Below are 22,295 nucleotides of genomic sequence, written 5' to 3'. Positions count from 1 at the left end.
TTGCCTTCTCTTGCCTTGCCTTCTCTTGCCTTGCCTTCTCTTGCCTTGCCTTCTCTTGCCTTGCCTCACTTTCACTCCCCACAGGATTTTTTTTTTTTAAATGAAATACACATTTGGCACCAGTCTTAAATGAAAGGAAATATGAAGTATAAAATAGCGATGTAAACTCATGCACATTGTAAATATTGAGCACACTTAATCTGCACACCTAAACCAGATTACTTTGTGGAGTTACTCAATCAGATTTTTTTATGACTGAGAAATGACTACTCTATCTGTTACTGTCAATAGACAAATTGTCTTTTGCTACAATTGAAGAGCACACCCCTTCATTTTGGGGTTTACATTTAGCAGATGTCATCCTTAAGCAAGTTTAATCTTGTTTAAATTAATTTGTTGTTTACGCAGTGTATAAATCATCACACTAAACAGTCATGAAAATTGTACAGTAAATTGTGTCAATCCTTTTAAACTCTCATCAGACTTCTGCTCGCTAAGCTGTCTGTACAGGAGTATTTCCAATGTCTGAAGAGCTTCAAGGAATTGCATTTGTGTTTTGAGACAAGCTGCCAGGTACCTTTTAATTTCCTATCCCCTAATGGGGAATTGCCCTCTCTAAAACTAAGCTGTGAAACAGAGACCAAATTTATGTTGGAAGGGATCTTTTGGGGTCATCTGGCCCATGTCTCCACTCAGAGCACGACAACTTTGAAGACAGATGCAACTTGACACAAGCTAGTTCAAAGGGCAGGGATAAGAGTTGGCACCTTAGGACTCCTAAGGGTTAGAACCTGAAGCTTTATGCTATTGGAAAAAAAGTCCAGTTTGTGAATATACTTGTGATCCTCCTTCTTTGAACAGTTTTCACAAAGGAAAATTGAGCTAGATTTTATGTTAAATAAAAATTTTAAACAACAACAAAATAATCCTGGCTACCACAATCCAACTACTTCTTTCTGTTGCTGAAAGTTCCCAAACGTGGTTCTTAATATCAGTACACTACTATGCTGGCAAATAATATTTTAATCACATTTTATAGATCTTTGTATATGATAAACTTTCTTCACATTCAGAGTTTCATAATCCTCATTCTCCTTATGGAAGGAGACAGGAATTGAGTAGACTGAGGCACATAGTTGTTACAAACACGCATTTTGAAACACTTTTAAGTGGTCCTAAAATAACTGTAATAACTTATTTCTTGTAGCATCATATTTCCCCTAAAAGGGTTCTGTGTGTAAGTTCACAGTCTAAGTTTAGGGAGACTGTTTTCTTGTGGAGTGGTAAAGCTAACATATAAATAACTTGATCATCCCAAACTGCTGCTGATATGAAACCTCCTCCTAAAATATATCAGATGTCATCATGTTTCCTATGAAAACAGACTGCTTTTGTGTCTGTAGCTGTTGACTATAAGGCTAGCTGATATCTTTCTGGATGAAAGGTTCTTGCCTGTTTATTAATACAGCCATATTCAAATAGCCTGAATTCCTTCCAAACTTTCGAGTCTCACATTTTCTATAGGGCTGGTGTCTCTGTGGGGCCAAGAGCCAGCTGAGAGGAAACACAGAGCACAGGGACTTAACCAGGATTACACTGAATACATCCCTAAGTCAGCACTGTTTGTCTCTGACTTTTCCATTTTCCCCTTTCCAAACAGCAGTGCTGCTGGAGACCTGCTGTGATAGTTCCAGGCCACATTCTTATGCCAAAGAAATCTGAGTTACTTTTACACCCACAGAAAAAGAAAACCAGTAATAATTTACAAAACTTTAAAAGTACACTTAAACCTTAGAGAAAGCAGTGGGATCAGCCGAGCTCTCTCCGATCATTTTAGAGATTAGCCTCTAAGCCTGTTGAATGGTCTGCGGTAATCTTTTACAAGGTATTTCATAAGCAAACAACCCCACAGGCTATACGGCAACTTTACATGGGGCTGCAGATGTGGACAGAGCTTCTTGGGACACACAGCATTCAATTTTCCCAATACAGGGTGCAGATTTAGACACAAAGGGACTCAGATTTAATCCTGGGTTTCTCATCCACCCTCTGAAACATGATCTACTTCTTAAGCTGCTCCCAAGCCACCTCTCTCCAATTAAGGAGAGCTGGAGTGTAAAATGCCACATCCTGTACCCATTTGGCTTGGCAGATTTAATGAGCCATTGTGGTAGAAAAAAGGCAATGCTCTCAAGCCACTAAAGACTAACCCATTATTCCCCCCCCCCCCGCCCCCCCCCCCCCCCCCAGTCGTTCAGCTAGCAAACTTACACCATCAGTTGGACAAATCTGCTCTCTCCTTGAAGGGTTTCTGCAGACAATTTTTCTGATAGTTTTATATCTCTCGTAACTTGGGTTAGCTGCGCTCCTGCAGCTGTGGGGTGGTGCTGACCCCGCCCCCCACGACAAATGTCCTTTTCTGAGGTAGATGCAGTTGTCAGAGCTTTCCTTCTCAGTGACCTGAAACGGAAGAGCTGCAGGTAGGACAAAGGCTGAGCACCAACCTCTTCCTTCCCATGCTTTTCTGCAAGTGGATATATGTGGCCTGGATGAGAAAGAATAAAATAGCTTCTTGTGGTTGTGTCCCTTCAGTGCAAAGTTTGAGCTACATGTTTGGAGATGTTGACATAAACATTCCTGTTTTCTTCCTCCTCCAGGTTGTGTCCACTGGTGATATTTTGAGATACAGAAATTTTGGGAGGACATCTAAATCTTCTCTGACATTTGACTGCTCCTCACTAAATAGAAAGCAAAGTTTCATGATAGTTTCTAGGGATGGCCCCTAGAAACAGCAGGCAAACATTTCTTGTACACTTTTCCATGATTTTGTCGTTGTGGTTTTAAATTCCCCTTTAATATTGTCCCATCCAAACTAGACTCATTCCATAAGTATATGTTTACTTCTCAGAGAAGCAGAATGTAATTCCATGTGAGCATCCAGTACTTTCAGAGTGTGTCCTACCAAAGCTCTGTATCTTCTGGGCAGAAGTCATGCAATAGAGTAACACCATCTCGTAGGACCTCAGCTCAAGGTTTTCTCAGATAAGGGTTGAGAAGCCACTCAAGTAAAGCTCAGGTTTGAGTTAACAGCAAAACACAGGATTTCTTTCAGTGCTCTGCTCTGCTGCTCGTTTCCTTTTGCGCTTCACCCAGTTCTGCTCCTCAGATTTTATGAAGATATTAAAATACCACGTTAGTTGCAAATATAATATGGCATAAACAATTCACTCAGCATGCTGTTTGAAGGAAGCGTAGAATGGCAACTGGACTGCTGGCAATCAGAAATTTTTTCAGGAGTAATTACACCATAGCCATACTAACACTGACATGCTTTGAGGTTAAAATTGTACTGAGCTGTTCTTTTATGAAATAATTGTCTAGCTACCAACACCTCCAGAACAGTGACTAGTGCACGGCAGAGCTAAACTTGTGATCAGACAAGAAAACAAAGGCTGGGAATTGATTCTTGCTGGTGTAGAGTTTCCTAACTTGCCTATCAAGAGAAAACGCATAAGACAGATCTGGATCATACGATGTAGAAAAGACAACACTTATGAAAAAGATTGCACAAAATACTACCAGGACTTCAAGGAAACCATGATGACAATGCCAGTGTTTCTGTTAAATGTGAAATACATGCTTAATAAGTAGACTGAGGGACATTTTTTCTTAAATAACTACAAGCATAAGGGTAAGAGGATCTTTCAGGATGATGGATCTGCTTTAAATATTACTGCAGTACTATCAAACTCTATACTGAAATATGATTTTCTCAAAAAAGAGAACTGAAGTGATCCTGCATTTAATGGAATATGAGAGAATAATTATAGATGGACGGCCAGCAGGAAAAGCAGTACCAAGAATCACAGAATCATAGAATCATAGAACAGTTTCAGCTGGAAGAAATCTTCAAGATTAACGAGTTCAACCTTTGTCCTAATTCTGTCAACACCACCAAACCATGTCCCTAAGTACAACATCTACCTGTCTCTTAAACACCTCCAGGAATGGTGACTCCATCACCTTCCTGCGCAGGCTGTTCCAATGCCTGACAACCCTTTCGGTAAAGAAATTCTTCCTAATATCCAGCCTGAACCTCCCCTGGTGCAGCTTAAGGCCATTTCCCCTTGTACCATCACTTGTTACTAGGGAGAAGAGACCGACCCCCGCCTCACTACAACTTCCTCTCAGGTAGTTGTACAGAGCAATAAGGTCTCCCCTCAGCCTTCTCTTCTCCAGACTAAACAGCCCCAGATCCCTCAGTCGTTCCTTATACAAGACATGCTCCAAATCCTTTACTAGCTTGGTAGCCCGGCTCTGTACCCTCTCCAGCATCTCAATGTCCTTCTTGTAGAGAGGGGCCCAAAACTGGACACAGCACTCGAGGTGTGGCCTCATCAAAGCCAAGTACAGGGGAATGATCACCTCCCTGCTCCTGCTGACAACACAGACCAGGATGCCATTGGCCTTCTTGGCCACCTGAGCACACTGCTGGCTCGTGTTCAGCCGGCTGTCAATCAACGCTCCCAGGTCCCTCTCTGCCTGGCAGCTCTCCAGCCACTCCTCCCCAAGCCTGTAGCGCTGTTGGGGGTTGTTGTGGCTGAAGTGCAGGACCCGGCACTTGGCCCTGTTGAAACTCATGGGATTGGCCTTGGCCCAGCAATCCAGCCTGTCTAGATCCTGCTGTAGAGCTTCTCTACCCTCAAGCAGATTGACACTTCCACCCAGCTTGCTGTCATCTGCAAGGAGGTACACTGCACACCCTGGAAAAGCCTAGGGAGCACAATTTGTGTGGAGCATAGGAGAAGTGTCTGCTAGGAGCTGGAACAGATAGAGTGCTCAGCTGAGAGTGTTTTATTGTTACCCACAGATTGTTATCCTGTTCTCCCTTTTCTTAAGTGGGAACAATTTGAAAATTCAAACCACTGCCAGCACAGTCTTTGCTACCCATGCCAAGCCCAGAGAAGTCATGCCAAGAAATTGGCTATGTAAAGTAGCATGCTCCTAGTGTCAGAGAGAGGTCTAAGGAGCCCCATCAGCTTCCTTATTCACCATTTTCTTCCTCATTTCTACTCTTATATTCTCAGGAGAATGTTTCCAGCCATGAGAGTGAAAATTACAGGCTTGGATCCCCACCAGCAATATTATATTGCCATGGACATTGTGCCTGTGGATAACAAGAGATACAGGTAAGCTTTTTAGGTGCAGAGGTAGGAACTTTGTGATAATTTACTGTCAGTAACAGCCTAGGAAAGACAGATGCCATTATACACCATTGCAAACATATGCTGGAGGAGACCATTTTGATTTACACCAACATAGTTGATTTGATCAGAATCATGAGACACAAACCCAGAGGTTTAACATACTCTCTTGCACTTCTGGATTGAAGTCTTGCTCTTTCCAAATAACAGTTTTTAACTAGGGAGATCCCTAGCATGCATTTCACAATTGACACGACTAGCAGCGACTGTCTGAGGGAACCAATAACTGGAGTTATCAATGAGGACTCTGGAGCCTCTAGAACTACTTCAGCAAGAAAGGAATGGACAAACAGCAGCTGAACTAAGATGGGCACCTCAGGTCTGGCCTGAACTGAATTGGACGACTTTTGTTTTAAAAGCGTTCACTGTCCAGCATAGCAGCCACAGGGGATATGGGCCCTGACCTAAAGCCTGGAGCCATTGAGAAACACTCTGGTGAATCTCCACCACTGACCTGAGAGACAGGAAGAGATTCCTCTGATATTAAAGGTCTTCTGATCTTAGAAAGTAGTCTGGAAAACTCATGGTCCTCTGCATCCCAGAAAACTATCCAGACAGAGCTGATTTATTAATATTCATTAAAAGACCCCTGGACCAAGTCTTTTTCCCAAATAGTTTTGACTGCACCACATTTCAAGGATTAGAACTGATCCTCTCTTTCAAATGCTAAATTCTACGTTTTTGCTCTCACATTGTGGAGAGTGTTTCTCAGGAAAATGCTTTTCCTGGGAAGCATCAAGGTAGTGTTTGATACTCAGCTAGAGGTTTTTCCCCTTTCTTTGAGTGTGGTTCTGACCGCAATAAATATATTGTCTTACACGTTGTTTCTGTCCTTGTTAGCTTGTGCAGCTACATAGAGTAAACTAGCAGCGAAAGGAACAGTTTCATTTTTTTTGCATTTCTTGTGAAAATACAGGAAATGAATCACTGTTTGTAGGTAAGGACTGAAACAGCTTAACAGAGCTAAGTAGAGACCCAGTGAGGGGCAGCACAGGGCAGAACTCAGAGGTGTTAGCAGGACTGTGTGTGAAATGCCTTAGGCTGAAGAAGCCACAGGACAGAAAGAAAAAAGTGTCTAGGCAAAGCTGTTGTGGAGAAATTTATGGCAGATATAGGATGACTAGATCAGGAACACAAAAGATCAGGAACACAAAAAATTATTTTTTCCTTTTAATCCCAACATTCGTAATACTATATGGAATTTCCTATTTTACAATATTTCAAACCAGAAATTCTGTTTTATTAATTTTTCTAGTGGTGTCCATTAGATTTTGCCCTTTCTGGGTGAAGAGACATGTGTTTTGCACAATCTAGCATGGGAGCCAGTGCAGATTTCCAGAAATTACAGGGCGTTTGTTAGTATTTTCAGAGGGCTTTATTTACCCATATTTTCTAGCCTCTTACTCTGGCTCAGAGAGGGTTAAGGAGTTGAGAAGGCACATGTGGCAGAGTTTTACAGAGAAAATAACTGCAAAGGTGGTTTTAATAAGGAATCAAGTCTGAACAAGTGGCTTAGGGGTAATCTGGCTTTCATTTAGAAGGTAGGAGGTTGCAATAAAGCACATTCTCCCCTGACTGCAAATGAGAGCTTGGGGTGTGTGTGGTAGGGTTGCAGGGGAGGAGGAACCCTGCAAATGTTTCTCCAGTGAGTGAGAGAGTGAGAGTGAGTGTGAGTGTGAGTGAGTGAGTGATGACTTCCCTTAGTCATCTCCCATTCCTTTTCAGGTATGTGTATCACAGCTCCAAGTGGATGGTGGCTGGTAATGCTGACTCCCCAGTGCCCCCGAGGGTTTACATCCACCCTGACTCCCTGGCTTCTGGAGACACCTGGATGAGGCAGGTTGTCAGTTTTGACAAGCTCAAGCTGACCAACAACGAGCTTGATGATCAAGGCCATGTAAGTTAAAAGCTAGACCTGGTGCCTGCTGCCCTAGCTTTGCTCCTCTCAGACTCAAAAGAGTGCTGCTGCTGCTGCTTTGATGCTCCTATGTCCTGCCAGGCACATGTGTCTGTAGTCACTCTCCAGAGTTAGGAAGCATTTTTTCCCTACTTCAGTGCTTTTCCTCAAAATGTTGCCTGATGTTGACACTATGAAGCAATAAAGCCCCTTTCTCTCCTCACGTAGCACAAACTTTGTCTCATATGTGCTTGTAAGAAAAGAGTAATTTTCTTCATGTTAGCCCTTACTCCATCCCTGCTTCCTTGTGCATGTGATTGTAATGTAGAATATTTGGGGAAGAAAATAATCCTTTTCCTTCTCCTTTTATTTTCTCTTCAGATAATCTTACATTCAATGCATAAGTACCAGCCCCGTGTTCATGTCATCCGCAAGGATTTCAGCAGTGATCTTTCTCCTACAAAGCCAGTTCCTTCAGGAGATGGGGTGAAAACCTTCAACTTCCCTGAGACAGTTTTCACCACAGTGACAGCCTACCAAAATCAACAGGTAAAGCTGAGTGCCTTCAGGCTCCTTTTGTGTTTGATGTTCATAAAAATATCAGTGTGCTCTTCATGTCTGAGACATTAACTTAGCTAAGAAACATAGCTCAAGAGGAGTGTATGCTTTACAGGCTCACTGTTTTTTTTTTCGGCACAAAAAGAGAGTTCTTGCAATAGAGTGGTGTGTGGACATGAAGTATCTAGGCAGAAAACCACCTTGCAGATAAGGTGCCTGCAGTTTTTATTGTAAAGTAAGTAGATGAGATCAACTATAAAGAGATGTATTGTGTTCATATTTCCTTGCTGTCTCATTGTGCAAACTATAGTGTTCTGTCTGCACTGTAATTTTAAGACAGTACAACTAGTCCGGATCTGTTATCTCTCAGATAAAACACATAGTTGTTTTTCTTTTTTTAGCAGTGAAGGGAGAAGTTTTAGAGAAGGACAATGTCATCAATTTGCTGACAAAAGAAGCCTTTGAACATAAGCAGCAGCAGTCCATGTATTGCATATGAACTGAAATTCTCATGCATAATTCATGTTTGATTCAGATCATGCACAGTTCCCAGTGAAGAGTGCTGCCATTGACTCCAGAAATCATAAAGAAAAGATGTTGCCACAGTGGGATTCTATCCGTAGAGACCTTGACTACTGAGCTTTGTTACTCATCTGCCCTTTTTCTTAAACTAGACTTCACGACACTAAGAAATGTAATCTCCGTGCACACTAGCGTTTGAATACACATTTCCCCGTCTATCCTTATTTTCCCCAAAGATATGATATCTTTAAGAGCAAATTAATTACTAGGAAAATGTGAGCATTTGAGAATGTAAGCATATGAGACAGCAGCAAAAAAGGAAGATTTGGAAAGGCCTTGCTGTGTATTACAAACATTTGCTCCCCCTTCTCCTTCAGTGGCCAGTGAAAGACAGTGTCCTGGTCTTTGAGGAGGTGGCCTGCTTCATTGCTTCTGCAGGCATGTTCATTGCACATATTGAGAGCTCCTTATATCTACTAATTCCCTTTGTAGTCTCCTATGTATTGCTCATCTTCCAGCTCCTTATGCATCTCCCATCTGTCAGGTACCTCTGCCTCGGGGATTCCCATTAGCCTTCATACCACTTCTGTCATGCTTTGGGGTTAGTGTGCTCTTTCTGTTGTTCATGTACACATAATCCCTATTTTATTCTCGGGTGAGTGGTACTGGGCACATCCCATTTCCCTTTCCTGCCATTCTCCTCCCTACTGGGGTGGGGATTTTGATGTCATTAAAACATCTGCGTAAGGTAATTTTTTCCCAGCCACGTGAAACAGAATCTTAGTTGATGAACCCTTTCGCTGTGTTAATAGTGTGGCCACTTAGCGCAAGGTACTGTTATAAGCTAGAATGAAGGTACAAACAGGCTTGGAAGAAAAATAATCTGTTATCAAGCCTGTTAGGGAAATAAGTTATACAATCTTCTGCCACAAATTGCAGAGGAGTCTTGAATCAGAAACGGTGAAGTAACTATTTTTACCATGACAACATCTGTGCTTCTGGAGAATGATTTCATGGACTCAGTGGACGTCATTATATTTACTATTCTTGGACTTGAAAGACAGACCCATGTGAAGTCAGCTCAAGGAAGACTGTAATATTTAGCCAATTTGTAACAACTGTGAATTGTAACAATTCAGTGAATTGTTAGAGTTTATATTTTGCAACATATAAGGGAGAGCATACCTGCTTACAGTGCTCCCAGGACTGCTGCTGGATGCCCACTCCTAACTTTTTCTCTGTCTGGTCCCCTTGAATTGACTTAAATCAGGACCCAGAACGGATTAACTATTCCAGCAGAAAAAAATACTGCAACACAATTGTGGGTTTGCTGTCACTGCAGTATTTGAAATTTCCTGCCACCCTTGTCCAAATACATGTACTCCACAAACTTTTAAGTGTAGACCAGATGTGGAAAGAGGATAGAGAAAGGAGAAGAAATGACTGGAAAGAAGCCTATCGTTCTTCCCTAATGACCACTTATAAGTCATAATTTTGCAGGTAAGGGAGGTGCTAAGGGAGGGATGTCTATCAGACAGTAGCTCTATAAGTCTCCTCCCTGTAAAGAGGCACTGAAATTTCCTCGTCTCTCTGAATTCCAAACATTTGGGCATTTTTTCCCCCAGAAAAATTGGAGGGTGTTTTTTTATAATACAAGTAAAGGAGATTTTTGATGGGTTGGAGAAATCTTCTCATGAAAAATAATTTTAAAAACCCTGAATCTGCCTTCATGCCCTCCAGTGGCTGTAAAACTTTGCCTTACTGGGAGAAGCGTCTCTGGAAACAATTGTAAAATGTTAGCAAACCCACCACAGGGATTCCCTCTGCTGTAATTCCATCCTCCACAGAACATATCTGTCTCTGTACACACAAGTCCCAGGACAGCTGCAAAGTCAGGCTAGCGGAAATTAAGTTCACAAATTAAGCTTCTGCAAAAATAGGAGCTGCATTCCATATCTGAGGTTAATATCCAGAGTGAGGGCTTGGTTCTGACAGAAGCAAAAGACCTGCAAATCCGCTTCAGATCAGTCTATATTAAACTAGTCCCTTTTGAGCAGTTTCAGAAAAAACACTTCAAATTCTATAAGATCTGGAGATCTTGCTCTCTTTTCACTCCAGAGACAGGGATAAGGTAAGGCTGACAGAGGGAAGCTCTTGTGCTGCACCAGGCTGGGGAATAGCTGACAGGGAGTATGATACCATGGGCTGCAAGGTCAAAATCCCAGTATTCTTTTCCATATTTACCAACATGGAATTCATGCCTAAAAATAAAGCAGGAAGGAAGACTCCCCCAAAGCACTCAGTCTGGATGTCATCTTCTTTGTTTAGAGGAGGAAAAAAAAGAAAAAAAAAAATCCAAAAAACCCAAATGGTTTCCATACCAGAAAACCCTTCAAGGGCCACCCAGGTGCTGACCAGAACAACAGCACCTTGTGCACATGACTGGGTGGCCAGCTGCTGTCTTTGGAGGTTGCAGCCTGTGCTTGGCTTGGCTTTTTCTCCTCAGCATTGTTTGAAGGTCCATGAGTGCATCCAGCTGCTGGATATCTAGAGTGTTGAGGCTGGGATAACCTAGACACCAGCCCAAGGTGAGCAGTATGCCTGCGTCCTGAACCACACTGCCACTGATGAATTATAGCTCTTGGGGTTTTGCACTTGCATCCAAGGCGTTCTTCTCCTTTGGGAACAGCTTCTCAGCCCCAGCATTGTGCCTGGTTTTTCAATGCTGCCAAGTTTCTGCCTCCGGCACCGTTCATTTGCTAAGCAGATAATCTGTTCATGGACAACATAAGGGCAACTTTAATATAAGTCCGGGGAAATAAGTATGAAAGATCATTGTACAGGCGGTTTGGGCAAGAGTGGTTATCGTCAGCCATTTTCGTTTGTTGAAAGAAAAAAAATTTTGAGAGATCAACTAATTCTCTTTTTCTTCCTTTGTAGATCACCAGATTAAAAATTGACAGAAACCCCTTTGCCAAAGGTTTCAGAGATTCCGGGAGAAACAGGTAAGCAGAGCTTGTTTGCATTTCCTTCTCTGATCTCCTGTCTCCTTCCCCTGATATGTGCACAGGGCATGTGTCTAAGGCTGAGGAAGATGGTTTGTGATCCTAATTATTTTTTATAGGAGAAGTTTGCTGTAGACTAGTTCTTAGAGGAATTAGGAAGACTGTTTTACTTTGCCTAAACAGATCCAATGTATAATGATGGTTTCCTTAGAAAATACTTTCCAGGTTAGCCAGCTAGACTGACCCCATTTCTTTTCAGAAGTCTTCTCCAGTGATGCTCCTACCTCTGCCTGGATCATGCAGTGTTAAACCCTTACAGAGGGGTTTAGATATTCTTAAACAACATACCTGTAAATGCAGCTTATCACTTTCCTCCTCAACAACATTTTTTTTCTATGGCCGTATGTTTTTGCTGTCATATGTTTAATTCCCCATTCACTGCTACCTCAGTACCCATTCTGTTAGCATTACTTTCAAGGTTGTTTTCTTCTGTACGTGTGCTTTGCTGTTTTTTTTTTTTTTTTTCCTGCTGCATTATTAATTTATTTATGCTCATTTCTACTATTTTTGTATTCTTTTGAGCTTCTCAGTTTATTGTTGAGAAACACAATTGATATGTTCTTTAACATCTCTGATAAGTTATCAGTAAACTGTTCGTGTATTGCTGATATGATGCCACCATATCAAAGAATTTGGTAAAATAAATGAACTTGTAAAGATACTGCAGAGTTTCTTAAATTTTTTTTTTCACCTAGAATGAAGAAGAGAGATAGAAAAACGGAGGATTGCAGGTTGTGAAACAGACAAGTAGGTCACAGGCTAACACTCTGCAAAATAATGAAAGTTCTAAGAAAGGGGATCTAGATGCTTTTGTTTGTTCATTATTACATCACAGAATGGTAGAGGTTGGAAGGGACCTCTGGAGATCATCTAGTCCAACTCCCCCTGCTAAAGCAGGTTCACCTAGAGCAGGTCACACAGGATCACATCCAGGTGGGTTTTTAATATCTCCAGAGTAGGAGACTCCATAACCTCCCTGGGAAGCCTGTTCCAGTGCTCTGACACCCTTAACATAAAGTTTTTCCTCATGTTCATGCGGAACTTCCTGTGCTCCAGTTTGTGCCCATTGTCCCTTGTCCTGGCACTGGGCACCACTGAGAAGAGCCTGGCCCCATGCTCTTGACACCTGCCCTTTAGACATTTGTAAGTGTTGATAAGGTCCCCTCTCAGTCTGCCCTTCTCGAGGCTAAAGAGCCCCAGGTCTCTCAGCCTTTCCTCATAGGAGAGATGCTCCTGTCCCCTCATCATCTTAGTAGACCTCTGCTAGAGTCTCTCCAGTATTTCCCTGTCTCTCTTGAACTGGGGAACCCAGAACTGGACACAATGTAGAGCTGGCTGAGGGGCATTTTTAAATTTTAATTTTCACAGGAAATTCCCAAACTTGGAGCACAAACGCTTGCTTTACATTGGAAGAAAAAATTGAGTTTCAGAGAGGTTTGCAGGATAAAAGTTCAAAAGTGTTCTAGTTTCAAAGAATTTCATTTTTTCTCTAGTGATGTCAAATTGTTTCACTTTGACCGTGCTGCTTAATTTTGTCAGGGTTTTAACGAAAGGATTAAGTAGAACATCTTAAATATTATTCAGAATAATGTAATAGTAAATCAGGAACTTTAGTTAAACTCCCCTTTCTATTAGTAAAAAGTGTTACAGAGTTATCAAAAAAGAATAAGAAAGTCCAAACAAAAAGTTTTTTGACAAAAGTCAACTTTTTCTGCCATCCATGAATCCAGCAGAGTGTGCAGCAGATCTAAATTTTTCAGATCTAAATGATGAGGGTAACCTTTAAATCAGCTTGACAAAGGCTTTAAACACTAAATTAATTACAGAATTAGACATATATGACCACGTTACAAGAACCCTAGGGTTGTAAAGCAAGGCTCTGAGTGTGCAGAACAGAGTGAAATTCATGTGCACGGCCCTCATTGTCCCCATGGGCACTATAATTCAGTTTTTACTTGCATGCTCCTCTTGTGTGTTCACCAGGACCTCATTCATGGTTTGGTATGGGAGGCATTCAGTAAATGGACAACTGCCCGTGTTTCCCATCACCCCTGTAAATGCTACAGTCTCCATGACCATAAAGAAGACATCTTACTGACCTAGTGGCTTCCTAGCTCAGCTCCTCTGTTCTCATCTTAATGTAGCTATGTGAAAAGATTTTACCTTCCTTATTTAATTCCCACTGTGAGCATCAGTTCTAGTACTTGAGGCATGTGTGACTTTTACTCTGCTCTTTTCTCCTGCTTAGGGGAAGTAGTATGTGACCAGAGTACAACATCTTCCCTGTGTGCAAAGATACAGCTGCACTGGAGTCTGGGCTTAGAATAGGGACTGATGCAGTTCCAGGTACATGGTGGGCCAGATTAATGTGGAAGGCATTAATAAGGTCCTAGCCCAGTGAATTTGGACAGTTTCCTGAAAAGGTTGGGAATTACTGATCTTTGTAGCTCGTTGATTTAAGAAAGGGCAGGAAATTGCTACACTGCTGCAGCTGTGGGGAGAGCTCAGTAAGGCTCTCTGCTGATGTAAAGAGGAATTAAAATCTTTAAGGTATTACACATCAAAGAGATCAGCCTGAGGCTTTAGGAAGAAAAAACAGGCAAAGGTATTTGCAAGCATATATAGCAGTCAGACGCCTGCCTCACAAGCAGTGGTCTGGCTAAGGTTGCACTGCTGTTGTCAACTAGTGGAGGACTCTCAAGTGCTCAGCTGCTCCCTTTAAAGAGGGCACGTACATAGATGTACATATAGGAGGGACTAAAGCATTAAGGTCCAAGCTGTGTGTGGAAAGGACTCTCCAAATGGGACTTAACTGTGCTGGTTGGCTCCCCTTCCCCTTGTGACTTTCTAACCTCATCAGGGTCACTGGTCAACTGGAGTGACGATTGTGATGCTCTGTAGCTTCCCACATCCCCACAACAACTTTGGTCAGGTACAGTGCATCAGGCTGTAGCTGGAGAGTGTCCCACTGAAAATGCAAGCCTCCTTTGAAAAAGAAACAGAGTAATTTGAAAAAGGGGCCATTTGTGAAGCAGGCAAGTGTAGTATATGTCCAAGAGGTTTTCTGGAAAAAGAAAATAAAAATAGTGTGGCAGCAGCAGGGCCCACAGAATATTTGATGCTGCTCCAGGGCATCATATCCCAGTGACATTGGGATACCGAATCAGATCCTTGGTTAGAGTTTCCCAGCAAATGATGGAGGTAAAGAAAACCCACTGGAAAAAACCAGAGCATGGTGGGAGAAGAGGAACTCTCAGGCCACTTCTTCCCTAGGACGTTTCCTTTTTGCTTTGTGTTGAGGCTTTTCTATGAAATGGAGATGGATGTTTTTCCTTCATTTATTTCTTATTCTGTTATTGTTTCACCGTTGTTGCCTCCTGCAGAAATTATGGGGTTGACTTGTTTTTATAACTAGTTTCCCTTTTAAATCTTTCACTTCCATCAGCTCACAACCTTCCCATATGTTTCCTTATGAGTGTGCTCTGCCTTCGTTAGTACAACAGACTGTTAAAATCCTGCTGCCCTGGGGACACCCCATGACCATATAACTGCCTATATCCATCTGGGGAGCAATCTTTTCATGGATCCCTTCTTGGATCTCCTTCAGTTGCTTTCATGGTTGTCTTCCTTTACAGCTGCCTCAGTCCTTTCACTGGGAGAAGGAGCAATGAGGTATTTCAGAGGGAAGGATGCAAACAGCTCAGCAGCTGGACATTGTTTTGTAGTCTTGGAGCGCTCAAACCGTGTTAACTAATAGTGTTCAGAAATCTAGCCATTAGCCTTGATGGATTAGGGAGTTAGCCTCTGTTAGAAGGCTGAGTCTTAGTTCCTGCTTATTAGAGATTCCCTCTACATGATTTTTGGTCCCTCTTTGCTTTATCTGCAAGAGCAAGAGAAACAAAATTCGGTGCTGGTGGTGAAAGGGTACCTATGTAATGTATATACAAGGCAGGTACTACTCTGTTGCTTTCCTGAACTTCAAGAAATTGAGAACCAGAATTTTGGACATATGGAGCTCAGCTAGCCAAATGTTTGGATAGTGAGGGTGCAGGTTTAATGCCACAGAGCCTATTTTTGGAGACTGAGTAAAGTTCATTTGACAGTGGGATGCTTATGGGAGCTGCTTATCCAGGAGGAAGCCAGAAGGGACAACAGTCAGGAAACCCAGCAGGGTGACGGAAGGAAAAAAACCCCAAGCTGAAGGCAAGCAACAGCACTTTCCTTTCAGATGTGGGCAGCTGAGGTGAATAAAAATTGTTTGTGTTGGAAATGCTCTTTGAGCTCTTGTCTAGGGTAAGAAAGTCAGGAGGGTGCTTGGAGGCAATAGTTTGGCTTCCCCAGTGAACAATGAAACAATGACCTGAATCCTGTGTGCAGTGGGAATGGCAAGGTCAGCCATATGGCATGGATTATGGAGGTGCACAGATAGCTTGTACATCTTTTTTCATTTTTCAGACAATAGAACTGTTTAGTTTATTGCCTATTATTAAAACTTTATAGCACTAAAAATAAAAGAATGAATGAAAAAGAGAGAGTGAATTTTGGATACCTTTTAAAGGACTGACCTTATTAAAATAAAGCTGGCAGTCAGTCCTTTTCTGATACTTTTTTTTTTTTTACTTCCTTATAAAGATGGTGTGAGAGGGGAGGGTTTATGGCCTGATAGACAGTTTGAAGTCAATTTTTCTGTGCAGCTCTTTGGAAGAGAAAGTGGATGCCACATGGATAATGTTCAGCACACTTGGTACCAGCAGCCCTTACCAAAGACCAAAAGAAGTTGCTGAGATTCCAGAAATGCTGAAAACAATTCTTTTCCTTTGTCAGCATTTATTGCTGTCCCAAAATGTCTCTTCATTGGCCAGGTGTTTTTTTTTTTTTCCCTGTTAGGGGCTGGAACACACACAGAATAGCACTACAGTATTTTTGCTGACTAGGAGAGCACTACCTTTCTGCCCTGTGCTGGAGGTCTGTGATGTGGCTCTGGACATCTTGATACCACACAAATGTCATAAACTGCTATGGGAGAAAGAGTTGGAACAGCAATGGAGTTTCTTGATTCCCACCTCTTTACCTCAACATTTTCTTTCAAAAATAGGAATACATCAGACAGAAGAAAAAATATATTGAAGAGCTGGGGATAGAGTTGTAAAATCAGTCACACAAAGGTGGTGTGCCTTCTCATGAGTAGTCAGCATGGATTTCTCAACGGGGAATCATGCCTGAACAACCTGATAGCCTTCTATGATGGCCTGACTGCCTGGGTTGATGAGGGGGAAACAGTGGATGTTGTCTGCCTTGACTTCAGCAAGGCTTTTGACACTGTCTCCCAACACATCCTCATGGGTAAGCTTAGGAAGTGTATGATAGGTGAGAGGATAGTGAGGTGGATTGAGAACTGACTGAAGGACAGAGCTCAGAGCGTTGTGATCAGTGGTGCTGAGTCTAGTTGGAGGCCTGTGACTAGTGGTGTTCTCCAGGGATCAGTACCGGCTCCAGTCTTGTTCAACACATTCATCAACGACCTGAATGAAGGGACAGAGTGCACCCTCAGCAAGTTTGCTAATACAAAACTGTGAGGAGTGGCTGACACACCAGAAGGCTGTGCTGCCATTCAGAGAGACCTAGACAGGCTGGAGAGCTGGGCGGAGAGGAACATAATGATGTTCAATAAAGGCAAGTGTAGGGTCCTGCATCTGGGGAGGAATAACCCCATGCACCAATACAGGTTAGAGGTTGACTTCCTGGAGAGCAGCCCTGCAGAGAACCATAGAATCATTTTGGTTGGAAAAAACCTTTAAGATCATCAGGTCCAACCATTATCCTAACACTACCAAGCCCACCACTAAACCATGTCTGTAAGAACCACATCTATACCTCTTTTGAACACCTCCGGGGATGGTGACTCCACCACCTCCCTGGGCAGCCTGTTCCAATGCCTAACCACTCTTTCAGCAAAGAAATTTTTCCAAATATCCAATCTAAATCTCCCCTGGCATAACTGAAGGCCATTACATCTTGTCTTGTCATTAGTTACTCGGGAGAAGAGACCAACACCGGCCTCACTACATCTTCCTTTTAGAGAGCAGTAAGGTCTCCTCTCAGCCTCCTCTTCTCTAGGCTAAACAATCCCTGTTCCCTCAGGCGCTCCTCATAAGACATGTTTTCCAGACCCCTCACCAGCTTCGTTGCCCTTCTCTGGACCTGCTCCAGGACCCCAACATCTTTCCTATACTGTGGCACCCAAAACTGGACACAGTACTCAAGGTGTGGTCTCATCAGTGCTGAGTACAGGAGTAAAATCCCTTCCCTACTCCTGCTGGTCTCCCAGAGAGAACCTGGGAGTTCTGGTGGACAGCAAGGTAACTATGAGCCAGCAATGTGCCCTTGTGACCAAGAAGGCAAATGGTATCCTGGGGTGCATTAAGCAGACTGTGGCCAGCAGGTCGATGGAGGTTCTCCCCCGACCTCTACTTTACCCTGGTGAGGCCACATCTGGAGTACTGTGTCCACTTCTGGGCCTCCCAGTTCAAGCGGGACAGGGAAATACTGGAGAGACTCTAGCAGAGGGCTCATCATATGAAGATGATTAGGGGACTGTTGCATCTCTTCTATGAGGAAAGGCTGAGAGACCTGGGACTCTTTAGCCTGGAGAAGAGAAGACTGAGAGGGGACCTTATCAACGTTTATAAATATCTAAAGGGCGAGTGTCAAGAGGATGGGGCCAGACTCTTTTCAGTGGTGCCCAGTGACAGGTCAAGGGGCAACGGGCACAAACTGAAGCACAGGAAGTTCCACCTGAATGTGAGGGAAAGCTTCTTTACATTAAGGGTGTCAGAGCACTGGAACAGGCTTCCCAGGGAGGTTGTGGAGTCTCCTTCCCTGGAGATATTAAAAACCCACCTGGACACAGTCCAGTGCAATCTGTTGTAGGCGAACCTGCTTTAGCAGGGTGGTTGGACTAAATGATTTCCAGAGGTCCTTTCTGACCCCTACCATTCTGTGATTCTCACCAAAGCTGTTTTTTCCATGGATGCACATTCTTTTTCTGCAAGACTCCATATGTGGGGTGGTAGGTGCCTAGCAGGTTAGCACATGAGACGGCTATCTCCTGGATCTTGTCTGATGCATGGAAGGATGTGAAAATTCAGTGTTCTGCCTAGACGCTATTTCAAAAACACCCACAACACTTGTTCTGCACAAAGGAAAAAAAAAATGGGAAAAAAGGATGATTTCGTATATAGGGACCTAAATCTGTGCAGAAGAGAACTGGACATAGCTTTGAGATCTGTCACCCACATGCTTAGAGAGGGCATTTTATAATGCATGTTAAACATGTCCAAACCTCTCAGGGAGTAAAGGACTTTCATCTCGGGCAGAAAGAGGAAAGAGGTGGCTTTAAGCCAGCTGTGGAGTTCGGCATCCATTCTTCAGGTACTTGTAGCTGCAGTGCTGCCTTCAGCATTACAGGGCAATCTGTGAATCTGGTGAAGCCACAGTGTTGCTGCCGGCAGTTGCAGTGTGGAAAGGGGAGAGTGAGAGGAGCCGTGTCCACAGCAAAGGGGCTGTTCTAGACCTATTTCCCTGGAGCAGGAGGAGGCGGGTCCCTGGTGGCATCCCTCCTTTCCCTGGCATACAGGGCAGGAGTAGAACAACTTTGCAAGATGCCCTGGTACACTCAGTGCTGCCATTTACCATCTGTCAACTCAGGCACAGTGGAGTCCAACCCTTGAAAGCAGTATATTATTCCTGATTTACTCTTTTACTCTTTTTATGATCTCCCAACTATTCTATTTTTCCTTTTCTTTTAGAAGTACATATTATACAATACTTGTGAGAACTGTGTTGATACAGTGGAAAGAGGTACACAGAGAGCTAGAAACTTTGAACTATGAGTCAAGCTGAGCCAAGAATGATGCAGGCTCCAGGCAGAGGCAGGGGTAATAGATTTAACCCGCCTTTACTCTTTACCTGAACCACTTCCCATTAGGGGTTGGATTTTACTGGAAGGGAGTAATAAGAGCAGAACTAGAAGTCAAGTGCTGGTGCAGAATGGGGTTCTATGCACGAGGAACTAATGACTGAGCCAGAGTGTGTGAACACTGGTTTTAGTGAGCTGGCCTCCCTATTTCCCCACATGATCCTTGTGGCAGATGCAGAGCAGCTGGATTAGCACAGCTGGAACTTTCAGTCTGCATTTCTGGATGGATGTATTACCTGGTTTTAATCACCAAGGCAGGTCCTTTCAACAGGAGGTCTTGTTGCATTGCAACTTGCTCAGGGCATTTTATGCCCCTTGGATATAGGGTACCAGAAAGTCCTCCATCAGTGTTGGTCTTGGGGATCATTTAACGAGGCTGCAAAAAGGTATTGTTCCCTTCCTGGCTGCGTATGTCAAGAAGCAGATGGAATCTGAACATATGTGGCTTTCTTACACGAGGAGTGGAGGAAATCCTCGGGGTGGTACTGGTAGTCAGAGTGCTACTTTTGCATATAGAGCCTAGCTTAGCAGATGGGTTCACATTCTGTGCTGCCTTGTTGTCTCTGAGCTCCATGAGCTGGCAGAGGCCACTGTATTAACCAAATAGTTTCGTTGTAATGTGCTCAGCACTAGTGTGAGACTGCTATGCAGAGATGTCTTCTGTTTCTACTTCTAACAGCTTAGCAGCTAATAAACACCATGCAACAACCTCTCTTCTAAACCTCCTCTTAAAATACAGAGTTTGGTTTGCCAACTCCAATGTATTTAAAGCATCCGAGCTTCCGGGGAGACTTTGGAAAGTTAACTGAGTGAGTGGAGGCACGTGCAGAAAGACATTTTCAGAAGTGAAGGGCAGCTCCAGTATCAGCTCAACATCTGATGAGAGGCTCTGGGGATGTTAGAGCCTTTTGCATTGAAAGGGGATATGTTCTCGCTTTTGACGAAGCATCTCTAGTCGTGTTCAGTCAGTGTGAGCTATAACCTACTGCTGGAAAAGAGTCAGGGGAAGGTGAGGAGTGGAGAACAGAGCAATGTGCAGCTTCCACAGAGGAGAGCCTTTCCTGGGAAGAAACTCCAGGGGGTTGTCCCATAAAGAACATGAGGGTCTTTTCCTGATAATGTACTTATGTCCTCACTGAGCCTGTAGAGTTAGAGGCTTTCAGCAGAGCTAGCATTCTGCGGTGAAAATAAGAACAAATGTGAAACCCCAGCCCTTCAAGAGGAAAAGTTCTCACTTCATTTTTGGCTTTTTCTCTTTGGTACTGTCTTTGAGGTGAGTTAGGGACTCAAAGCAGAGATGCCACTGATATTTTATAAAAAGCCTCTTATGAATTTCTAGTTGAAGTCCAAAACCAAGGAGATTCCATTTTTGATGGCTTCCCAAAGCACTTCAGAACAGTGTCCAAAACTACGAAGTGGCAGGGAAAGCAGTTCACAAAATCTTTCTGATTCTGTAGGCTGAAACCCAGACCTACCTCATTCTCATAACAGCTTGCATCCACAAAGTGTGGAAGCCTGCTATATGCTAAAGCATGCCTTGAGGATCTGACAGTCATGTGTCCCCTGCAAAGCAGTCAGAAAGTTTGGGATCCTTGTTAAAAAAGCAAAAGGCTCTGAGAGACTGTTAGGAGCTTTTGTAATCCTGGGCTGGGGAAATTTAATTTTACTGCATTGGCCAGCACCTGTGCGGGAAGGCTTGCTTGAGGAATTCACAGATGCCAAGGTGACCTTTCGGTGGCTGCTGGCAGCCTGTCAAGTGAGGTCGGAGCCCTCTTCGCCCAGTGCAGATACTCTTGGCAGCTGACTGACATTCTTCTCTCCTTGTTTTTTTTCGTTGCACAGGACGGGGCTGGAGGCCATTATGGAGACCTATGCCTTCTGGAGGCCCCCTGTGCGCACTCTCACCTTTGAAGACTTCACTACCATGCAGAAGCAGCAAGGTGAGTGTAAAAAGGGCGTGCAAAGAACTGTAGAAAGAGCAGGAGAAGAGGGTGCAAGAGCAGTAACACACTTTGCTGTGCATCCAGCAGCTGGGATGTGGATGTCACACACCTTGTTGAGGTCTTGACTGCTGTGAAAGGACACAGAGCAGAGAGGATGGATGGAAACAGTGGACAGGCCATGCCTTATGAGGTGCATTGGAGCCGCCTCATCTCCCTGGTGTCCCCAGTGCTAGAGCTAGCGTCCTAAGAGCTATAAGGAGGAGCAGGAAGAAGCACAGGGTTAGGTGAACAAGCCTAAGTACATGGCATGAGTTAAGCATGAAGAGAGCTCAGAGAGACTGAAGAAATGCTCCAGCATATCAGACACATTGTTCTCCATTTACAGTTAATGCTTGTCATTTGTGTGAAAACACAAGGGGAAAGGGGTGTATGTCCTCTGGAAGCTTTAGGAGACCAGAAATGCGCCTCCCCCCAGGATCATGCTGCCTTGCTTTCAAAACCTCGTGGCTTTGCTGCAGAGACTTTCCATTAGTATGAGTCTGGGAGGAATTATTGGTCAGGCCAAGTGTTTTCTGCTTGTTCATGCTGTGTCTTTTCATAGCTTCTGCCCTTTACGTCTCTCATTTGTTAAGTAGGGCTTCATCTCTAGTTTCAGGCTGTGTTACTATTTTTTTTTTTGCAGGGATAGGCCTTCCCCATTCACTTCATTGCAACTATTTCTGGTAAAAAACACAGTGATCACTTGGAATAGAGGTATCAGGGCAACCTGGTACGTTTTTTATTCCAACATACATGCAAGAAAAGAAACAATTCAAAACTATGTTCAAATGCGACACCTATGAGGTTAAACAATCAAAACCAAATGCATACCATGTGTAGCAGATTCTCCAGACTCTCACACTTGAGCTTGACATCAACCCAAAACTTCCCTCTAGACTTTCAATCCATCTGGGGACGGCATGGTTCCCTCCAGAGGGAGGGGAGCAGCAGTGGTTGCCAGGGCTGTCCATCACCAGGGCAGACTCAGAAGGGGATGTAGTGCAGGAATTTCTTCTGTCCATCCGTCCC

General features: G+C 43.4%; 1 protein-coding gene across 1 annotated transcript in view; it reads left to right on the top strand.

Annotated features, from left to right (window-relative positions):
- TBX15 (T-box transcription factor 15) overlaps nt 1–22,295 on the top strand; it is a 101,507-nt gene that overhangs the window by 64,627 nt on the left and 14,585 nt on the right. The window contains exons 3-7 of the mRNA XM_086464764.1: nt 5,088–5,189; nt 6,990–7,161; nt 7,543–7,710; nt 11,182–11,246; nt 21,127–21,224. Of these exons, the coding sequence (XP_086320890.1) occupies nt 5,088–5,189; nt 6,990–7,161; nt 7,543–7,710; nt 11,182–11,246; nt 21,127–21,224 (605 nt within the window). The remainder of the gene's footprint in view (nt 1–5,087; nt 5,190–6,989; nt 7,162–7,542; nt 7,711–11,181; nt 11,247–21,126; nt 21,225–22,295) is intronic.

This window comes from Leptosomus discolor, chromosome 1 (genome assembly GCF_034619465.1).
Source record: "Leptosomus discolor isolate bLepDis1 chromosome 1, bLepDis1.hap2, whole genome shotgun sequence".
Taxonomy (NCBI): domain Eukaryota; kingdom Metazoa; phylum Chordata; class Aves; order Leptosomiformes; family Leptosomidae; genus Leptosomus; species Leptosomus discolor.
Note: the sequence above shows the minus strand (reverse complement) of the source record. Positions and strands in the feature narration are given on the sequence as shown.